General features: G+C 42.4%; 1 protein-coding gene across 2 annotated transcripts in view; it reads left to right on the forward strand.

Annotated features, from left to right (window-relative positions):
* Positions 1-1522: 1522 nt before the first annotated feature.
* The window catches only part of fbln2 (fibulin 2), a 52489-nt gene continuing 30354 nt past the window's right edge, over positions 1523-23657 (forward strand). For both annotated transcript variants that reach the window (XM_039008614.1, XM_039008615.1), the window contains exons 1-2: positions 1523-1614; positions 4318-5848. In XM_039008614.1, coding sequence (XP_038864542.1) covers positions 4453-5848 — 1396 coding nt within the window. In that variant the 5' untranslated portion in view covers positions 1523-1614; positions 4318-4452. The remainder of the gene's footprint in view (positions 1615-4317; positions 5849-23657) is intronic.

Below are 23657 nucleotides of genomic sequence, written 5' to 3' on the forward strand. Positions count from 1 at the left end.
TGTATGCGACCAATAACATTTGATTTGATTTATTCAATCTATTAATTCACTGAGTGGGCTTTTGTCTCTAGGACCATTCTCACTGATGGCACCCATCATGGACTGGACAACTGGACAATGCAATATTGGTGCAATATTTCTAGTTTAAATATCAAAGGGACCACCCATTTCCACCCACCCAGCTCTGTGCTGTTGTCACGTTCTGACCTTAGTTCCTTTTTTATGTCTTTATTTTAGTTGGTCGGGGCGTGAGTTGGGGTGGGCATTCTATGTTGTTTTTCTATGTTTTGTTCTGTTGTTAGTTTTCTATGTGTTGGGCCTAGTATGGTCCTCAATCAGAGTCAGGTGTCAGTCGTTGTCTCTGATTGGGAGCCATATTTAGGTAGCTTGTTTTTCATTGTGTGTTGTGGGTGATTATTTTCTGTTCTGTGTCACCGTACAGGACTGTTCGTTTGTCGTTTTATTGTTTTTGTTCAGTGTTCAGTATACTTATTAAAACAATATGGACACTTACCACGCTGCGCATTGGTCCTCCTCTTCTTCCACCCACGACGAGCGTAACAGCTGTAGCTCCTCCACCTGTCTACACTGGGATTCCCCAGCTGTCAATGCTGACATGCCTGCTGCTGTACAGAGCCTCATCACTGTAGGGAAATCACATCTGCCATAAACAGGACGTAAAGAGCCAACTTTTGTGTGTGTGTGTGTGTGTGTGTGTGTGTGTGTGTGTGTGTGTGTGTGTGTGTGTGTGTGTGTGTGTGTGTGTGTGTGTGTGTGTGTGTGTGTGTGTGTCAGACAGTGATTGAGTTGGTGGTTGCTGACCTCTCTTTGGGGGTTATTTCAGAGGTTAGTCCACATCACAGGAGCTTACTCTCAGATAGACAGAGATTGGACAAAATCTCATCATTACTCCAGTTTGTCTATTTGAGGGACAGCAGCTAACCAGCTCCATTGAATCACAGTACCTGATGTCTTCAAACAGTTACACACAGACATAGGCTATCTTCATCTCTGGGCCTGAAAAACCTGAAGAGCCGCAGGGATCATGTGATATTTTCTTATTGAGTGAGAAGATTTGCAGGGGAGTTTGATTATTGTGTGTAGGCTTTTTAGCCCATCCTGTATCCTTTTCAAGTTATGGACATTAGATGGGCATAACATGGGTATAATAGTTAGAGTTGTTCACCAGCACAGCCTACTTTTGGCTGAATCATCTGGAATTACAATATACAACGTCACAATAATGAGAATATAAATGGGGAAAATGACTGCATTCGTCAAATAAACCCAAGCGCAAAGACTAACATTGGAATGTGACAGCAAGCAGCCCATTTCAATCAAGTAAAACAGCAGCGAGATACACAGATGGAAGCGATTGGAATTCGTTCAAACGTGAATCAGCAGCTCAATGAAATCGAGGCGCAAAAGTATTCCTGACCTCATAACTAATTTGCCGAAGTATTCGGAAGGGGAAAGAAAGTTTCTGTTCCGCCCCTATCCTCTCTCAGTTTTCAGAGAGCGCTTGCACATCCCCCTTCTCTTCAGAATGCGCTCAGCTAACTTAGGGCCAGCATACAAGATACCGGTCGCACACTCACAGAACTGAGACTTAAGGTAAAGACAACTTTTCAACCACTGCCTCAATGCCTTTGCACGCTTGTTTGTGAGAATGTGTTTATGTGCTAACCTTATAAAGAGACTGCATGTAACATGTAAAAAATGATGGTTTTCCTTTCCGACGTTTCTACCCATCAGTTATGTGCATGGCAGGTTATCTTGACGTTTAATTCTCCACATAACTAAGAACATTTCAGCATTTTATTTATCCTCTATTAAATTAGGCCTATTTCACTTTCACACTTAACGTTTATTGTTCAAACACAGAGAAAAAATGTGTTCAAGTCCCGTTTCCAATTTCAAATGATGGAGTATTCTCAGCCCTGAAGTCTATTGCGTATGTCCATTTGTATGTAATGACAAAACGTAAACAGTAGTATTTGTAAAAGTGATTTGGCTCCATGTGAGTTTGTGTACCTTATCAACCCTCAGGCTACTGACTTAATTACATTCAAGTCGTTATTCTCAGCCTAGCAGATAGACTGACATTATCTTGTAGGATATCTTGAAATCTTTACACCAGTCAGAGAATATAGTATTTCAAAACGCTAAGACAAACATTACTGTTGAGAACTTTTCCTGTAAAATCACATGACAACAATGTTTTCTGTATCCTGGCTCAAACTCCTGGATACTAGGAGAGATACATGAGCAAGACATGTACACAAACGTTGTTTGGAAAACTTTGGAATTTAAAAAAAAAAATTTTTTTTTATTTTTTTATTAATCTTACATTGGTCAGCAAAGATACAGCGGCTAGATGTGTCTTCTATTCACTTTATCTTCTTATCACAGATTCTGACAGTGGTTGTGAGTGACACATGTTTATACAATCAGGTTTTTATTTTCCCAGACCAACTCTCTTTTTCTTTTTGAATCTCACCGTCAGCTGTGGCAGACATAGGAACTCTGAGCCGCAGCCTTTGATGCAGTACATCATGCCATGTCGTTGCATGCCATGTGCTGAATTCAACATCATTAAAACACCAAACCAGTGGGGCACATGCCAGTCAAGACTATGAGACCTGTTAAAATGATTCCTTACCCGCTGCATACAAAGCCATCATTGATTGTCTAAGTGGTGCGTTCGTCTGTGCTGAAGTCCTTCTCATTCTGTGGTCTGGTATGATGAAGTGAGAGAGACGTAGCCCCAGATGTGCGAGAAGTAGCCAGAACCAATGTTTTACTTCCAATTGGATGTCTAATGGCTCTCAAAAATGTATCATTTGAAGAAACGTTGAATTTGGAAGGGGGGGGGTTGTAATATTTCATTTAGAAAACCTCTGCAGTTGGCTGTGACTGCCATAACCCGTGCTTGGTTGACTTTGACACTGAGGGGTTGGGTTAATGATAGAATCCTCACTGAAAGGAAGTGCATGGTCCCCTACATAATCAGCACTGAAAGGGCAAATTTGCGCCTAGATAATAGGATGCCTCAGTACAGAGCAGCACACCATAACTCTATACATGTAGGTTGATAAACTCAACATTCTTATTCAAAGATAGTCATGAAACCGGGATGTCATATGGCAGGAGTATAGTATTTTAGAATATGTTGATATAGAAAACGGAGTTCTGAGTTGCTGCTGGGAGTTTAAAGACGTGTCAGTGCAGACTTCTCCATACATCCAAGGTACACATGAGCGTGAAGGGTGTCTATTGAGGAAAATATACCATGTCAACACTGGGTGACTTTTGTTCTCCCAAACTGCTCCACCATATGTTGGAATCCATGCACCAGCATGCTGTCTCTAAGCATTATGGGGGCAATGAGTCTGGGCTGTTGTGCTATGTGTGTGTCTTTTGAGTCTAACACTGTTCATAATCCTCAACTGAGTTAAGGCCAGTGTTAAAGATTAGTAAAATGTTAAGAAATAGATCTAATATTTGTTTCACACACACACATAATGTTTCACTTAGAACTGGAATGCATTTAGAAAATAACTTGTAGAATCGTACAACAGATTCCTTTGGTTGAAACGCTGCAGTGTTTCTTAGGACTGGATCAAGCACATGAACGGTTGAGGAAAAACAGGAAAAGTGAAATAGAAAACACCTGGTTTTCAATATGTTCTCTGATTTGTAGTCACATCACTGACTTGGATCACACACGAGTTCAGAACTGGCTGAATATGGATCACTGCAAAGATTGTTCGGTCCAAGTATAGTAGTGTAAGAAATGCATCTTATTAAAACGTACAGAACACACTTCTTAGAAAGGACACATTTTGAATTGCAGATTTAGAAAATATCTGACACTAGCAACCACATTAAGCCTACTGTAGTGCATGAGCTTTGTCCTCTCTTATCTGTGTTATTCTGTGTGTAGGAGCTGTCAGGCACAGTACCTTTCTTTTCTAACTTTGGACGGTTTCTCTAGGGTTGTCCATATTTCCCCCTATCCCTATCCAGCATTACCTGTAGCCACATTTCCATACCAATGTAACGCAAACCATAGTATGCATCCCGAGCTGTCCTGTGACCAGAGAATGGGCATGGAAAAACATACATTAGCCCATTGGTCAATTTTAGTCTCGGCCTAATGACACTAATGGTAGCTAGTTTAAACAGTGGAGACTAGTGGGACCCAGTTCAATGACAAACGACTTGGTGATGATCTTGGTGATGATCTTGTGGTTCTGTCACTACAGTAACTTAACATAACAGTAATGTCATGTTGTTTCTCTTTCATTCTCACAGGTTAAAGGAGGCCATTTGAAATCGAACCTTCAACATCATTCTCACTCCAGGTCGACCGCAGAAGACTGTGGACAATAGTCGTCATCAAATTCAATTTTCAACAATTGTTCTTGGGCTCTGGGACTTTTATGAGAAATGAACCGAGAAAAACTGATGCTGTTTCAATGTGTGCTCCTGTTGTGCCTGGGCACCTGTTTAAGCCAAAGGGACTGTACAGGCGTGGATTGTCCAGTGTTGGACAACTGCATTGAGGAGGTTTTGGAGAAGGGCGCTTGCTGTGCCACCTGCGTTAAAATAGGATGCTCATGTGAAGGTTACCAGTACTATGACTGCATCCATGCAGGCTTCCGGAATGGGAAAGTTCCAGAGGGAGAATCTTACTTTGTGGATTTCGGAAGCACAGAATGTTCTTGTCCACAGAGAGGCGGGAGGATCGGGTGCCATTTCATCCCGTGTCCCGAGATCCCTCCCAACTGCATCACTGTCGTGGAGCCTGCGGATGGGTGTCCGCAGTGTGAGAGCATCGGTTGTGTCCAAGGCAACCAGAAGTATGAAGCGGGCCACTCCTTCCAGATGGACCCGTGTCAGGTGTGTCACTGTCCTAACGATGGCGGGAGCCTGATGTGTTCTCCTATCCCTGACTGCGACCCTCGTAACATTAAGAAGCCCATGTTAGCAACAACCAGACAGAACAACAACCCTCTGAGAGACCTCAGCAAACCGCATGACAATAAACAGACAAGCCCATTAGACCCATTCGCCCCCGGTAACACCCTACCTCTTTACAAAGAGGACCCACCTGTCCTGGATGAAGATGAGGAGTATGACTACACACTGCCTGACCCCTCGTCTACTATACCACAAGACCCGGTCCAGCCAACAGAATCGACCACAGTGTCACCATCCTATGCTGAGACAAGCTTTCCTACTTATGAGATCTTTAATGACCTGAGGCAGGAGCTGAGAGAGAGACTGGGAACATATGATCAGGAGAGAAGAGAGGAGGTGACCGTTACCGAGGATCCACATCGCATGGACCAGACCACCTCAAAGGCCCAGGGGGAGTCAACAACATCGACAACAACAACTAAACAGGAAGTTACTTCAGAGAGCCACAGGCGTCAACAGGAAGTTGTTGACCGGGAAAGCAGGCATCACAGAGATGGTGACATAGTGATGAAAAGTGACACTTCGAAGGACGTCACACAAACTGTCCGTAGTGACAAGGGAGTGAGACACACTGGCCGCCACGAACACAGAAACAACCAAAGCAGTCACCAGCATGATGGCAGTCGTTCATCCCAAAGCTACGGGCGGCACCATGAGAAGCACCTTGAGGAGCATCTTGAGGAGCAGCGTGAGGAGCCCACAAAGCCCCAGAGTAAACTTGACCAGGAGTTTCTCGCAGTGAAGTTCAGCCCGACCAGCAGAGCTCCTGTCATGAGGGAGGAAGGAGACCAGCCAGCCAGGAGACAGTCCCAGGTCCTCTTCAACTACCAGGGCCCAAACAATCAGTCTCGAAACACTGAGGGTAAGTCAGCAATATATGGCCACTCTACCAGTCCACAGTCTAAAATAATAGTGTGCAGCGGATATTTTTGTATACATTTTTATAATTACTGTACTTGTATTTAAGGTGAGTAAATCTCCTACAATGTCCTCTGAAACCTAGTTAAAGGCACTAGGGCTATACATAAAAGCAGTTCTTACATAAGCATTTTTTTGTTCATTAAAAGATAAGAACCACATTCATCCAATGTAATGGTGTATAAATGTGTGCCTATGAAGACAGTAGACCATTGTTAGAACCTCAGATGATTTACTGTCCTCCTTCTCTTACATCCTATGTTAGGTCTTGAATGTCTTAAATCAGTCTATAGTAGCTGCTAGCCGACACTGGTCCAGGAAAAACTAGGCTTCACGGAAAGCATATGGTCCCTAGACAGTAAGCCTTCCACTTTGCTACTCACAACAAAGGTTGGAGATTACTATGCTTGTACTTTCCAGAAAGTTCAAGTTCATTTGATCAAATCGAAATTCCTTAGGATAACCTCTCAATAAAGGACTACAATGGAGTCATCTGGAGAATTCAAGGATTGTTTCCATGTTTGCGTTAATTCAAACCCAGAGTGACAGATAGATACTGTAATGTGACATCTTCCTTGTGGCGTCTTCATCAGGTCTTCCCTCTTGCCAGTAGCCTCCTGAACACCAATTTTTTTTTTTTTTTTTTTAAATGTATATCAGATAGCTGCAGGGACATGTGTTGTTGTACAGGGGCAGCCGTAGTAGTACAGTGCCCCTGGAACAAATTAGGGTTAAGTGCCGAGTTCAAGGGCACATCAGCAAACTTTTACATAGTCACCTCAGGTATTCAAACCAGCGTCCTTCGGTTACTGGTCCAACGCTCTAACAGCTAGGCTACCTGCCACCCACTCAGCTTCTGTAGATTCTGTAGCAGTGTCCCTCACGTACAATCATCAGTAGGCTCAGCATTAGCAGCCCTCCCCAAGGCATAAATACTGTACATCGAGAGGAGCTTCTGAGATGGAGAACAGATGATGAAGAGACTAGCTAAATGTCTGGAGGATGGGTTAAGAGAGTACAGTATTCATAGAGCAGGGATCATCAACAAGATTGAGGCCAGCGGGCCACCAGTTGGGGACCCCTATTACAGAGAATACCTATCTCTGCTTTGAGATTGGGGTCGTTTGTGACACATCCGTAGGTAATACCCGTGATTGTGTATGACCTCTAAATGACCACTGTATGGGGCCTCCAATATGTTGCATCATCTTCTCATGAAATCTAGGTTTCCCACTGGAAGGAAAAAATCCTCAATCAGTTCATGAGATTCCAATAGGGTTTACGGGTTTACCGTTCATAATATCTACAGTACTACTATGGATTACACATAATAGGATTTCAGTGTACTGCACTAAAACTGCACCAAAATGTAATAATCTCCTTCTGATTTTATCACTGCCACAGCTACTGAATTACAGTACAAACTAGGCCAGAGCTATAGGAATTCAGACTGTTGCACTATATTGTAAGTAGGTATCGTGTGACAAACAGTCAACTGTGGATTTTCCCAGCCTTGACTAGCCACCCTTCTTTACTATACTATAACTGTTGAGACCTGTTGGGATTTTTTTCTGCTTTCAGCACTGGGCCTCCATAGGAATGTATAGTGTATGTATTAGCTGTATGGGGTGTTTCATTGGGAGTTAGCATGAGAGAAGCCTATCACGTACATTCCATGCAGCAAGGATTCACGAGAGCGAGAAGATTGAAATATGCCAGGTCATTATTGGCATTGGTGTTTACCACTCACACGATTTGTTTATAAAGGCAAGGCCAAAGTCAACTTCTCCAGTATGCCTTGTAAGTGCCTATGAGTTAACATCCCCCAGCTTGCCTTGGATGCAGTGCGACACATATTTGTTTTGACAGATGCCCTCAGCTGTTTTCTACGCTGCATATCTGAAATATTAGAGTATCATCCAAGAATGAAATGGTAGATTACTGTTGCTTCAGAGTAGGTTGACTGAGAGAGTCGAAGTTCATTCACATAAATGTCCGTCCAGCACACTCTGAGTATCTCTGTCCCATTTGGAGCAGCTCATTCCCAGGGGCAGTGGAGACAAAGATGACTAGCCTGGCTACTGTCCAGCCACCTGGGTCAAGCTGACATTGTTAAGGGTCAGAAGTCATGGTCACTGGGTGAAGGGAAAGAGGGTGCAGCATGGTGACATCCTTAAGGACAGGAAGAGACTCAATCGATAAGGACCCTGAGTTATGCCTGTTATCAACCCCCATTAGGGCAGCATGCCAGAGTCTTTCGGAGAGGAAAGGAGAAAGCATGCACTGCAAAGACACAAAATATGTTCTCTACACATAAAGAGGCCTGGTTTCTATTGGAAAGCGGTCCAAGATAAATTATTTTTCTTTCTGTTCGAGTCGATAACTACCCTGCTCCATCTAGAGTCTGGGCTACGTCCCTCCCTCTACCAACTACACGGTATGGGGATTTCTAGGCACTCCGTGGTGGTCATGGTCGTGGTGGTGTAGGATGTCTTGGGGGGTTGTACTTGAAAAGGGAAGTGATGAATGAGACCTCTGTTGTGGCCTGATTGCCAGACGATACTCGTTGCTCCCTCATGAGCCGCTTTGATTACTCTTCTCCCACAAGGCACTGGGCCTCCCAATCCAACCAGTAATCACTGGAGCTCAGCTAGACTACACCTTCACACTCACTCCGCCTGCTCATTAGGGAACACACTTACCCTACTCAACCAAGCCGAAGCCATTTTTGGGATTGATTTGTTCAACAGCTATGGGAAAATGTTAGATGTGTACAAAAGTTCAAGTCCATTTTGGACTGTCATGCAAAACTCTCATTTTCAGTGGCCACTTTGCTGTGATTGTCACCCTCAGTATTTGTGTCAGAGATAGAGCAACACTGGCTCAGTTTTCAGGTAGGCTTCCATACACAACCATACAGCCTAGCTTATGGCTATGATGGTGACCTCAGCATAAGACAATGATAAGGACACTACTCTCAATTGGGTAAACGGAACACTGCTATTGTTGCTGTTGTTATTATTACTGCAGATTGGACTGTGCTATTATTACATGACTTACGGTCCAAGACATTTAGCCAATGATGACACCATACCAATTAATGAACAACGGACAATATATTGAAGTGTATACAGATTGGGGCAGCTTCCTTGTGGGGTTACAGCACATTGCATCCTTAAGGGCTAAATATGTCCATTTAAATTGGAAGCTATTCCTCTGATATTTTTTTCTTTTCTGTTTAGGATAGATGGCCAGTCCGTTAAGGGCTACCACTCAATTCAGTTCATGTTGATGGCTGTCCCCCTCCGTTTACGCGTCAAAATGTATCTCCCAGGGAGGACTCGGCCTACAGGCCACGATTAAGTGTTGTGAGATCTAGATCATAGACTGCATTTATTCCACATACCATGTTCTTTTTCGGACATAGTATAGAGCACTTAAATGCTTAATACACATTGAGGGTCAGGTTATGTTTAAGGTCATTTAAGCCATTTTACTAATAATAATGAGGATAATGGGTCAATAACTATTGCTCCTACAACCTTTCTGTTTGACATTTCTTCAAATATGGTGGTCAGGCTTGCATATCTGCTGTTGTATTTAGTCTACTTTTTAAGATTATATTTGATATTTGTCTTCATTATTCACGCTAACACATCAAGTCTACTAACTAAACTGTAAAGGTCTGAAAATGGTTACTTGTTTTATGTTTTACGTTATTTATGTTTCAATGCCTTAAAAGACCCCCCAAAAATATGCTGCTTAAGGTCCTGCTTTTAGTTACACATCCATGGGCTAAGATAACAATTATATCACGTGTATAACATTCTCTCTTGGAATTTGAAAGGCCTAAATTGTCCTATCAAATGTTCCAGCTGTCTTGGTATTCCAGCAAGAAACCATATTGATATAGCAACGCTCCAAGAAACACACTTGCTCCGTAAGGACGCACATAGAATGAAGAACCATTTTGTACAAACTGTCTGCTTTTCCATCAGCCCCAAACAAAACTAAAGGTGTAATCATAATGATGCATAAGATACTCAAAATTATTAGACTGACGCAACATGAAAAAAATGATGCATCTGCATTTGAATCTGAGTTGAATAAATCACAGTTAAAGAAGATATCCAAATTGGAAATGTTCTTAACTGCATTAGAGCGTTCTCAACACTTATTTTTCAGATCAGGTAGCCATTACTCTTTCCAAAGTCAAGAGAGAACGTTGGTAAGACAGAGAGCAGAATTTGCCATCCATCAAGTTAGACTCAACCATTGGCAATCGTTCCAATCTTTTACTGGCCAACAAGCTGCGCAGAAACTACTATCAGAACCCAAATTAATCAATAAAAGATTCTCCCGCTACTATAAAGAACTAAACACCTAATCCACCTAACACCTAACACTTAATCCACACCAAGCCAGACTCCTCTTCTCTCAACAGAAGCCTAAATCTCACTCAATGAACTCAAAAGGGATAAAGCATGGATAAATGATGGATAAAAAAAGCATGGATAAATGAATAAAGGCAAATCACTTGGATGGAGCAGTATTCCTCCTGAGGTCTCTTTGAAATGTTGACATTAATAAGGTCTACTATTGCTCGAAATGATTAACACAGCTGTTCTTTTAACCCCTTTTTCATGGTATCAAATTGGTAGTTACAGTCTTGTCCCATCACTGCAACTCTCATATGGACTCGGGAGAGATGATGGTCAAGAGCCGTGCATCCCCCGAAACATAACCCAGCCAAGTTGACACGGAAGTCAGCCGCACCAATGTGTCGGAGGAAAGAACAACCCAGACGATGCTGGGCCAATTGTGCGCTGCCCCATTGGTCTCCCGGTCACCTGCGACAGAGCCTGGACTCAAACCAGGATCTCTAGTGGCACAACTAGCACTGCGATGCAGTGCCTTAGACCACTGCGCCACACGGGAGGCCCCCAAAGGTTCATTTTTGAGAGATGTGAATACAGAACTAAATCAAATCAAATTTATTTATATAGCCCTTCGTACATCAGCTGATATCTCAAAGTGCTGTACAGAAACCCAGCCTAAAACCCCAAACAGCAAGCAATGCAGGTGTAGAAGCACGGTGGCTAGGAAAAACTCTGTAGAAAGGCCAAAACCTAGGAAGAAACCGAGAGAGGAACCAGGCTATGAGGGGTGGCCAGTCCTCTTCTGAAAGCAAACTAAATTTGCTTTCATTGTGATAAACACAGATATTAATCTCTTTTCAAAAATGTTGTTGTCACGTCTCGAGACTTAGTTACCCTCATTGGTCGACACGGACTAAATAGGCTTTGTTCAAAAACTTTTATCCTCAGATAACCTCCATTGACTATTACATATCTTACATGCTTCATCAGAAACAACAGCTCCTTGGGCTGTTTTATCTCTCGATGCAGAAAAAGCTTTTGATAGACTAGAATGGTCATATCACTGGTCTGTCTTGGACCTAGTGGCTCCAATGTTATTAATATGATTAAAATACTACTGGCAGGTCCATAAGTATTTGGACAGTGACACAATTTGCATCATTTTGGCTCTGTACAATGGATTTGAAAGGAAACAATCAAGATGTGCTTTAAGTGTAGACTGTCATCTTTCATTTAAGATCTTTGTCAGAAGTACCACGCAGGAATTGCAACCATTTGCCCTCCAATTTTAGGGGCTCAAAAGTAATTGGACAAACGAACGTAATCATAAATTAAATTGAGAGTTTTAATATTTGGTTGCAAATTCTTTGCCTGAAGTCTGGAACCCATAGACATCACCAGCTGCTGGGTTTCTTCCCTGGTGATGCTCTGCCAGGCCTTTACTGCAGCTGTCTTCAGTTCCTGCTTGTTCTTGGGGCATTTTGCCTTCAGATTTGCTTTCAGCAAGTGAAATGCATACTCAATTCGATTCATGTCAGGCGATGGACTTGGCCATTGCAGAACATTCCACTTCTTTGCCTTAAAAAATATTGGTTTGCTTTCGCACTGTGCTTCAGGTCATTGCCCATCTGCACTGTGAGCACCATCCAAGCATTTGGCTGAATCTGAGCAGATAATATAGCCCTAAACACAGAATTCATCTTTCTCCTTTGGCCAGCAGTCACATCATCAATAAATACAAGGGAACCAGTTCCATTGGCAGCCATACATACCCACGCCATAACACACCATGCTTCACAGATGAGGTGGTATGCTTTGGATCATGAGCAGTTCCTTCCCTTCTTCATACTCTTCTCTTTCCATCATTCTGGTACACTTTGATCTTTGTCTCGTCTATCCATAGGATGTTGTTCCAGAACTGTACAGGCTTTTTAAGATGTCTTCCTGTGGTTTACATCTTGTGGTAAACCCTCTGTATTTACTCTGGTGAAGTCTTCTCTTGACTTTGACATAGCTACGCCTACCTCCTGGAGGGTATTCTTGATCTGGACAACTGTTGTGAAGGGGTTTTTCTTCACCAGGGAAATAATTATTCTGTCATCCACCACAATTGTTTTCCATGGTCTTCTGTGCCGTTTGGTGTTCCTGAGCTCACCAGTGTGTTCTTTCTTGTTAATAATGTACCAAATGGTTGATTTGGCCACACCTAATGCTTTTGCTGTCTCTCTGAAGGGTTTGTTTTGTTTTTTCAGGCTAATGATGGCTTGCTTCACTGGCAGTGACAGCTCTTTGGACTTCATGTTGAGGGTTAACAGCAACACATTTCAAATGCAAATGCCACACTTGAAATCAACTCTAGACCTTTGATCTACTTACTTGTAAATGAACGAATGAGGGAATAACACACACCTGATCATGAAGCAGCTGAGCAGCCAATTGTCCAATTACTTTTGGTCCCTTAAAAAGGTGGGGGGAGGCACATATAGAAAGTGCTGTAATTCCTACACCGTTCATTGATTTGGATGTAAATACCCTCAAATCATATTAATTATTTAATTTCAACTCCAATATGCTGTGGTAGACAGCTAGAATAATAATGACTTGGTGAATGTCCAAATATTTATGGACCCGACTGTATATGCCAAATCCCGCAGACATTGTTATAACAGGCAATATCTGCTCTGTTCAGAATCACTAGAAGCAGTAGATAAGGTGAGCCGATTTCTGCTTTGCTATTTTTATTATCCATGGAACCCCTGGCCCAGGCAATTCGTCAATCGAATGAAATAACAACAATTCCCCCAATCTCATTATACCCAGACAATATTTTACTATATCTAGACAATGTATCTCAATCGCTCCCAAACGCATTGAAGATCATAGATAAATTCAACTTCATCTCAAGTTATAAAATGAATCTAACCAAATGTGCTCCCCTGCCTCTCAAGACCCTGAACGAGGACTCCATCTCTACTTATGGAATCCCAATTGTTTCCCATATTAAATATTTAGGAGTATATATATTTCCTTCCTTAGATAAAACCATTGCAAGAAATGTTTTAATTAAAAATATTATTAGTATATTATATTATTTTTATATTTTGTCATATACAGTGCCTTCAGAAAGTATTCAGACCCCTTGACTTTTTCTACATTTTTTTAAGTTACAGCCTTATTCTAAAATGGATTAAATAAATACAAATCCTCAGCAATCTGTACACAATACCCGATATTGACAGAGTGAAAACAAGTTTTTAGAAATTTTTGAAAATGTATAAAAAATAAAAAACAAATACCTTATTTACATAAGTATTCAGACCCTTTGCTACGAGACTCAAAATTGAGCTCATGTGCATCCTGTTTCCACTGATCACCCTTGAGATGTTTCTACAACTTGATTGGAGTTCACCAGTGGAAAATTCAATTGATTGGACATTATTTGGAAGGGCACACAACTGTCTACATAAGGTCCCACAGTTGACAGTGCATGTCAGAGCAAAAACCAAGCCATGAGGTCAAAGGAATTGTCCTTAGAGCTCCGAGACAGGATTGTGTCGAGGCCTCCATAATTCTTAAATGGAAGAAGTTTGGAACCACCAAGACTTCCTGGACCTGGCCGCCCGGACAAACTGAGCAATCGGGGGAGAAGGGCCTTGGTCAGGAAGGTGACCAAGAACCTGATGGTCATGCTGACAGAGCTCTAGAGTTCTTCTGTGGATATGGGAGAACCTTCCAGAAGGACAACCATCTCTGCAGCACTCCACCAATCAGGCCATTATGGTAGAGTGGCCAGACGGAAGCCACTCCTCAGTAAAAGGCACATGACAGCCCGCTTGGAGTTGCCACCTAAAGCCACCTAAAGACTCTCAGACAATGAGAAACAAGATTCTCTGGTCTGATGAAATCAAGATTGAACTCCTTGGCCTGAATGCCAAGCGTCACGTCTGGAGGAAACCTGGCACCATCCCTAGGGTGAAGCATGTTGGTGGCAGCATCATGCTGTGGGGATGTTTTTCAGGGACTGGGTGACTAGTCAGGATCAAGGCAATGATGAATGGAGCAAACTACAGAGATATCCTTGATGAAAACCTGCTCCAGAACGCTCAGGACCTCAGACTGGGGCGAAGGTTCACCTTCCATCAGGACTACGACCCTGAGCACACAGCCAAGACAACGCAGGACTGGATTCGGGACAAGTCTCTGAGTTTCCTTGAGTGACCCAGCTAGAGCCCGGACTTGAACCCGATCGAACATCTCTGGAGAGACATGAAAATAGCTGTGCAGCAATGCTCCGCATCCAACCTGAGAGAGCTTGAGAGGATCTGCAGAGAGGAATGGGAGAAACTCCCCAAATAGAAGTGTGCCAAGCTTTTAGCGTCATACCCAAGAAGACTCATTGCAGGATTTGCTGCCAAAGATGCTTCAACAAAGTACTGAGTAAAGGGTCTGAATACTTATGCAAATGTAATATTTCATTCGGTTTTTTTATACATTTTCCAAAGGCACTGTACACATTTTTTTGTTATTTTTACCCAATTGCTATTATACAGTCTTGTCCAATCACTGCAACTCCCGTACTGACTTGGGAGAGGCAAAGGTCGAGGGCCATGTGTCCTCCGAAACACGACCCTGCCAAGCCGCACTGCTTGCTTAACCCGGAAGCCAGCCGCACCAAAGTATCAGAGGAAACACCGTCCAGGCTCCATTGCTAGAAACTTTAACAATGCTCAAGTCAATTCAATTTGACCTCAGTAGATGGACTAACATCGCAGTTGCTTTAACCGGCAGAATATCTTTTGTCAAAATGAATATTGCGACGGCTGAATTTGGGTAGTTCAATGCTTCCCATATCTCCCCCTCTGGCTAACAAACGTACTAAGACGGAAAGACGTAGGAGTACCAATTGTATTTCCAGGAACTAGCATTTTGCCCTATCTTAAATTGGTTTAGACATGATTCTTCTGCCCCCTGGCCTGAGTATACAGAGGAATATGGCGTATCCTATTGCCCTGGAAGAGGTCGTCTTCACTGATATATGCCTTAAACAATGTAAACTACCCCTTGGTTCTATTATCGTTCACACAATTTCTATTTCGCGCATAATTGAAAAACGGTGTAACTGGAAATCAAAATGGCATACTCATACTCCATTACTTCACAATAGTGCCTTTTGCATCCCCCCCAATGGTCCAAATGAGGCATCCGTACCCATGCCTATATCACGGACAGTAATGGTTTAAGAACATTCCAAGATTTGAAGGACACATACACATTACCAGGCAACTCCCTTTTTTCTTATATTTACAACTTAGGTCACCTATGCTGGCCTATGGAGTCCCTTGGGAAACCCAACTACTGAACCCAACAACCCAACAATGATGGGATTTAGGAAAAAATCCCTATCTCTATAATATATAAACAACTTTTGGAAAGCTCATATTATGAGCTAGCCATTAAAAAAGTATAGTCCACAGACCTTAGTGAATCTGAACAACCCTTGAACTGGAACACAATATGGAGAAATATGGACTTTGCATCTCAATGCGAGCCATTAAACTATACATTTTAAGTTTGTTCACAGACTGTATTTAACACCAAGGAAAAGTTTTACGAAGAAATTGGCCCCAACTCCCAACTGTTCACTGTGTCTCCTAAATCAGGTAGGCACATTCCTTCATAGGATGTGGTAGTTCCCTGCAGTTAAATGCTTAGATGCAGGGGGTTGGACTGAGATATGTTGGGTTGGGGGGGAATGGGATGGGGAGTTGGGGGTGTAGGCCCGATAATTTCTCTATGTATTTCTTACTTTTGTTTTTCTTTTGCGTGGCAGCCCACGGGTACATGTTATATAAACTGAATATATGAATTGAAATTGATATTGTACCTGTAAACCCCCCCAAAAACCAAAAATGTGGTTAAAAAAAAGAGAATAAAAAAGAGCAACATGTCCTGTCCCAAAACACATACTGTAGCATCTGGGAGTGAACTAGGCAGATATGTAATTTTGGTGAGGATAAAAGGAGTGGGAATTCCAGACCTGGCCACATCAGGGTTAATCTCTACCACTACTGTCAGGATGGGCTTGCAGGTGGTTGACTCTCTATCCAATCTAGGGGGATTTCCAGGTCATTTCCAGGAATTAAGGCATATCTCATTATTGCAACATACCCTTGCCATAAACCGGCAAACGGATCTGCAAAACCACTTATAATTAAAAATACTAAGACGACAAGGCCAAATGCAGGAACCAGATCGTCAACAAGATCTATAAAAAGCATGAGATTGGTTATAAATCACAAGTGAATAACAGCTGCAGTCAAGACCAATGACTACCAGCTATTTCCAACCAACCATCTGTTCTCATGGCTAAAGATGAGATGACATGCTTTCGTATTCTTCATCGATGTGTTGTGATTTGGCAGTACAACATTTACAATGGGCCTAATAAGATTAGAGGTTTACCTGCGTGACCACAGATGGACAGCTCCCTGAAATGCAACCCTCTAGAGTGTGTGTACTTTATATACTTTATATTTAATAAAGTTCTTGCAGTATAACTAATTGGGTTTGTAAACGTATTATGAAATATACATGTAACCTTCAGTGTTGCAATAAAAAGGGGGCACTGTTAGCATAAAGGCAATAATGAAAAGGAAACACGAATACTGCACCTTTTGGAAATAAAAACCTGTTCTTTCTATATAGTAACGTTAGACTGTTTTAATTGCAGCTTGCAAATCCAACCATGAGCAATTGGACAATTTTTGTCCCATGGTATTTGGTGTTATGTTGTCCACAAAATGCAAAATCTGGATTTGGATGGATTTGTAAAGGCATGGCAGTAGATCATTTCCTGCCTGTCGACTTGTGATGGCCGGCTGTGATATATTACCAATAGAACACCAACACGAAATGGCTCCTCAAGTTAGAGTAAATTATAGGTCTGGTGAGGGTATGCTGCATATCTTACCATTACTCTATATGTAGGGGGGGAAAAAATCACATTCAACAGCTCTATCTATTTTAGTCTGTTTCAACATAAATCAAAATCAAATTAATTGTATTTATTTAAATTTTTCACATAAATATTTTACATAATTATGAGTAAAGCATCAGCAACCAGATCCTAAACCAGGCTCCTTATATAACATTGGTTGCAAACCTGTCAATTCGAACCTTATGGGGCTCCTTCAGATCACCAGAGCCAATCAGGCACACTTCGGTATGTGTCTGTGCCGCATACTGGTCTGGTCATCCATCCAACCACATGGAAATGCAATGGGAATTGGAGGTTAGAGAGGGAAACCATCAAAGACAGTGTAGTCTGGATGGCCCTCAGGTCTCCTGTCCACAAACCACAGCCCAGTCAAGAGTTCAGGCTCCAGAGAGACGGATGGATCACACATGTCCTGCTGTCTATTCTACTATCACTATCAGTCTCACTGTCAGGGAGATTAGGATAAATAGCATGTCGATTCACTGTCTTCTTCAACATGCTTCAGCTGTCCATGGAAATTAAGTTATATGGGGGGAAGCCACTCTTCCCTGTTATGTCATGGACAGCTGCTGATGGACAGGCCAAGCAGTGCAACTAGGACAAGGTGTTGTATTTTATTTGCAAGATGGAGTCATCTCTGACTGTGATGGCAGATGTCAAAGGTGTAAACATCATGGCTCCAATGTATCTGCTTAGCTTATGTAACATGTTGGCTTATTCGCTCACACATGTGCATACGATTATCCCAATATAGCTTACCTGGATGGAGCATGTTCACGTGTACCAACCATCTCTGAGCGAGAAGGAGAGCATCCATTCATTCCTTTTGTGTGACTGTGGACACCCCACCTGTACTGCATTCCTGGAAAGGGAAAGATGGAATGATCCATTCGTTTTCATTACAGTTTTTTCCAACTGCTTACACACGTTTTCAAAACTGTCTCCTTTTTTCAAAACTCTACCCACAATTCCCAAAACTGCACACACAAAATGCAAAATGCCTTACATCTCCTTCAAAATGTAACACTGCATTCAAAATGCCATAAACACATGTCAGAATGAAGCATTTGCATCAAATGGCAAACACTGCTTTCATAATAGTACATTTTTGGAATATACCATGTAAACACTGTTGTTCTAAATCTAAAGCTCTTTGGTCTTTCATAGGCTTATATCTACATTTCAATACAATGTTCTACAGTGAAAGTAATCTGCTGAGAGGGGTAACAAGTACACTGTAAATACCAATGCAATGTAGAAACAGAAAATATTTATTAGGCCAAACATTACTGTTGTATACAGTAGCATACAGCAAAACCATAAACATATGTAAACCAAAAGTAGATTCTTTAGAATACAGTAAAGAACACAATTGTGTGTGTGGGGTCCCGGGGGGGCAGTCCAGGAATTTCTACGGGGGGTGCAGTCACCAGTGCTAAGCTACGCTTCATCTCTTCTCCGGCCTGGGTCTGGCCACAATACTTCGTCCACATCACAAGATACGTTTTCTCTTGCCAAACATCGAGGGAAGTATCTCCTAGCATGGCGTATCCAACCTTGGACAGAGGCAACCTCTATGTCCCCACATGCGTCCTCCATTGCCTGGAGAAGCGGCATGCGGGCATAGGGTTGGCGATCATACACTTTCCAGCGCCAGGCTGAGAAGAATTCCTCTATGGGATTTCGAAAAGGTGAATATGGGGGTAGGTACAAAACTACAAATTGTGGATGGGTGGCAAACTAGTTTTGGACCCGAACAGCCCGGTGAAAACTAACATTGTCCCATAAAACCACAAATCTAGCAGGCTCCTGATCTGGATCAGGGACAAGCATTGTGTAAATTGCATCCAGAAAAGTGAGCATATGGCCGGTGTTGTACAGTGTGGCAGTGTGATGGAGGACTCCGTTTTGAGTGATGGCAGCACACATAGTTATATTACCCCCACGCTGTCCAGGGACATTGGTAATTGCTCTCTGTCCTATTACATTTCTTCCGCGGCGCCTGGTTTTGGTGAGGTTGAAGCCAACCTCATCCACATAAATAAATTAATGGCGAATTCCATGGGCATCCAGCTCCAATACTCTCTGTAACAGACAAAAGGATATACAGATGAGTAAATATGGTATGTCTGAAGTACTGGAAGTAGTGTTGCATACATACCTCTACAAAGTCATGTCGCATATTCTTGACTCTGTCAGAGTTTCTCTCAAATGGCACCTTGTAAAGTTGTTTCATCGTCACTCGGTGCCGTTGGAGGATGCGTTGTATGGTCGACAGGCTTACAGCATTGATGTTGTTAAATATGGTGTCATTATTCAAGATATCCTCTCTTATCTCTCGAATCCTAATTGCATTGTTGGCCAAAACCATATTTATAATTGCAGTCTCTTGTACATCTGTAAACAAGCGTCCTCGTCCTCCATGATGTCTTTGCCTTTCCACTCTGTACAGAATACAAACACAGTATGTGTTCAGCATAGGAACTGTAAACAATGTACAAAAAAATGTAGTACAGCATGATAACCAACCTCATTCATTCAATGCAGTGCAGTAAATGGATGGCTTAGAGTTACAAATGTTTATGCAATACTATGCAGTCATACGTATTTTACAGTACATTACTGTAATGCTAAAATAGTAATTTAGATAGTTGCATACCTGTTCTCATTTCTGAAGGTTCGAATTATGGACGCCACTGTAAATCGACTCAAGTTGGGCTGGACTCTTAGTCTCTCTCATGGTCAAACCGTGGTTGATCACACGATCAACAAGTGTTGCCCTAATCTCATCAGAGATGGCTCTCCTTCCTTCTCTTCTTTGCCCTCGTCCTCTTCTTCCTCTTCCTCTCCCTCCTACTCCTCTTGCTCTCTGTCCATTGTTGGCATCCATTGTTCAAAACAGGTAATCTGACCTTTGACCTATTTATAGGCCTATACTACAGCAAAGCAGTGATTGGTTAGTGATCAGTTAACTTCTACTTGGTCACAATCCCGGATCCGGGAGCACCCTCATCAGTAAAAAAGCTGACTAGCATAGCCTAGCATAGCGCCACAAGTAAATACTAGCATCTAAATATCATGAAATCACAAGTCCAAGACACCAGATGAAAGATACACATCTTGTGAATCCAGCCATCATTTCTGATTTTTAAAATGTTTTACAGGGAAGACACAATATGTATTTCTATTAGCTAACCACGATAGCAAAAGACACAACTTTTTTTTCTCCACCATTTTTTTACTGCATAGGTAGCTATCACAAATTCGACCAAATAAAGATATAAATAGTCACTAACCAAGAAACAACTTCATCAGATGACAGTCTGATAACATATTTATTGTATAGCATATGTTTTGTTCGAAAAATGTGCATACTTCAGGTATAAATCATAGTTTTACATTGCAGCCACCATCACAACTCTCACCAAAGCAACTAGAATAACTACAGAGAGCAACGTGAATTACCTAAATACTCATCATAAAACATTTATGAAAAATACACAGTGTACAGCAAATGAAAGACAAAGATCTTGTGAATCCAGCCAATATTTCAGATTTTTTAAGTGTTTTACAGCGAAAACACAATATAGCATTATATTAGCTTACTACAATAGCCAACCACACAACAGCATTGATTCAAGCCAAATATAGCGATAACGAATAAACCAGCAAAAGATATTAATTTTTTCACTAACCTTCTCAAACTTCTTCAGATGACAGTCCTATAACATCATATTACACAATACATATAGAGTTTGTTCGAAAATGTGCATATTTAGCGGCACAAATCGTGGTTATACAATGAGAATAGTAGCCAAGCTGCAAACAAAATGTCGGGAGAAATCTTGGAGAGGCACCTAATCTAATCAATAACTAATCATAAACTTGACTAAAAAATACAGGTTGGACAGCAAATGAAAGATACATTAGTTCTTAATGCAACCGCTGTGTTAGATTTTTAAAATTAACGTTACTACGACATACAGCGTGCGTTAAAGCGAGACCGCACCGAAATTAATGGCGGAATAGTAGGTCAACATTTTTCAACAGAACAACGAATTAACTTCATAAATAGTTCTTACTTTTTGATGAGCTTCCATCAGAATCTTGGGCAAGTTGTCCTTTGTCCAGAATCATCGTTGCTCGGTTGTAGATTGCCGTCTTCAAGTTAGGAATTAGCAGCAAACATTAGCTATGTGGCCCAGACGTGCCCAACTCACTATAACGCAGCACAAAGAAATATCCGAAAATCGCAATATACTGATATAAACTGATATAACTCGGTTTAAAATAACTACATTATGATGTCTTTAACACCTATATCGAATAAAATCAGAGCCGGATATATCTAAGGCCTATAATGAGAGCTTTCCAGAATGCCATCCTGAGGTCTGTCTCGCGTCATGGCGAACGTTGAAAAGAGTGCACCCCACGTTCCAAGACCATTTATATGGCCTCAGATCTGCCAAGCAACTCCATTCCAATTCTCACTGCTTGCTGACATCTAGGGGAAGGCGTATGCAGTGCATGTCGACCAATAGAATACATGCAAATTAATAAACTGACCCTGGAACAGATTGCCTGATTTCAGATTTCTCACTTCCTGACAGGAAGTTTGCTCCAACTTGAGTTCTGTTTTACTCACAGATACACTGCTCAAAAAAATAAAGGGAACACTTAAACAACACAATGTAACTCCAAGTCAATCACACTTCTGTGAAATCAAACTGTCCACTTAGGAAGCAACACTGATTGACAATAAATTTCACATGCTGTTGTGCAAATGGAATAGACAAAAGGTGGAAATTATAGGCAATTAGCAAGACACCCCCAAAAAAGGAGTGATTCTGCAGGTGGTGACCACAGACCACTTCTCAGTTCCTATGCTTCCTGGCTGATGTTTTGGTCACTTTTGAATGCTGGCGGTGCTCTCACTCTAGTGGTAGCATGAGACGGAGTCTACAACCCACACAAGTGGCTCAGGTAGTGCAGCTCATCCAGGATGGCACATCAATGCGAGCTGTGGCAAGAAGGTTTGCTGTGTCTGTCAGCGTAGTGTCCAGAGCATGGAGGCGCTACCAGGAGACAGGCCAGTACATCAGGAGACGTGGAGGAGGCCGTAGGAGGGCAACAACCCAGCAGCAGGACCGCTACCTCCGCCTTTGTGCAAGGAGTAGCACTGCCAGAGCCCTGCAAAATGACCTCCAGCAGGCCACAAATGTGCATGTGTCAGCATATGGTCTCACTTGGGGTCTGAGGATCTCATCTCGGTACCTATTGGCAGTCAGGCTACCTCTGGCGAGCACATGGAGGGCTGTGCGTCCCCACAAAGAAATGCCACCCCACACCATGACTGACCCATCGCCAAACCGGTCATGCTGGAGGATGTTGCAGGCAGCAGAACGTTCTCCACGGCGTCTCCAGACTCTGTCACGTCTGTCACATGTGCTCAGTGTGAACCTGCTGTCATCTGTGAAGAGCACAGGGCGCCAGTGGCGAATTTGCCAATCTTGGTGTTCTCTGGCAAATGCCAAACGTCCTGCACGGTGTTGGGCTGTAAGCACAACCCCCACATGTGGACGTCGGGCCCTCATACCACCCTCATGGAGTCTGTTTCTGACCGTTTGAGCAGACACATGCACATTTGTGGCCTGCTGGAGGTCATTTTGCAGAGCTCTGGCAGTGCTCCTCCTGCTCCTCCTTGCACAAAGGCGGAGGTAGCGGTCCTGCTGCTGGGTTGTTGCCCTCCTACGGCCTCCTCCACGTCTCCTGATGTACTGGCCTGTCTCCTGGTAGCGCCTCCATGCTCTGGACACTACGCTGACAGACACAGCAAACCTTTTTGCCACAGCTCGCATTGATGTGCCATCCTGGATGAACTGCACTACCTGAGCCACTTGTGTGGGTTGTAGACTCCGTCTCATGCTACCACTAGAGTGAGAGCACCGCCAGCATTCAAAAGTGACCAAAACATCAGCCAGGAAGCATAGGAACTGAGAAGTGGTCTGTGGTCACCACCTGCAGAATCACTCCTTTTTTGGGGGTGTCTTGCTAATTGCCTATAATTTCCACCTTTTGTCTATTCCATTTGCACAACAGCATGTGAAATGTATTGTCAATCAGTGTTGCTTCCTAAGTGGACAGTTTGATTTCACAGAAGTGTGATTGACTTGGAGTTACATTGTGTTGTTTAAGTGTTCCCTTTATTTTTTTGAGCAGTGTATAATTCAAACGGTTTTAGAAACTAGAGAGTGTTTTCTATCCAATAGTAATAATAATATGCATATTGTACGAGCAAGAATTGAGTACGAGGCAGTTTAATTTGGGAACGAATTTTTACAAAGTGAAAACAGCACCCCCTATTGAGAAAAGTTAAG

The sequence above is a fragment of the Salvelinus namaycush genome, chromosome 14, assembly GCF_016432855.1.
Source record: "Salvelinus namaycush isolate Seneca chromosome 14, SaNama_1.0, whole genome shotgun sequence".
Taxonomy (NCBI): Eukaryota; Metazoa; Chordata; class Actinopteri; order Salmoniformes; family Salmonidae; genus Salvelinus; species Salvelinus namaycush.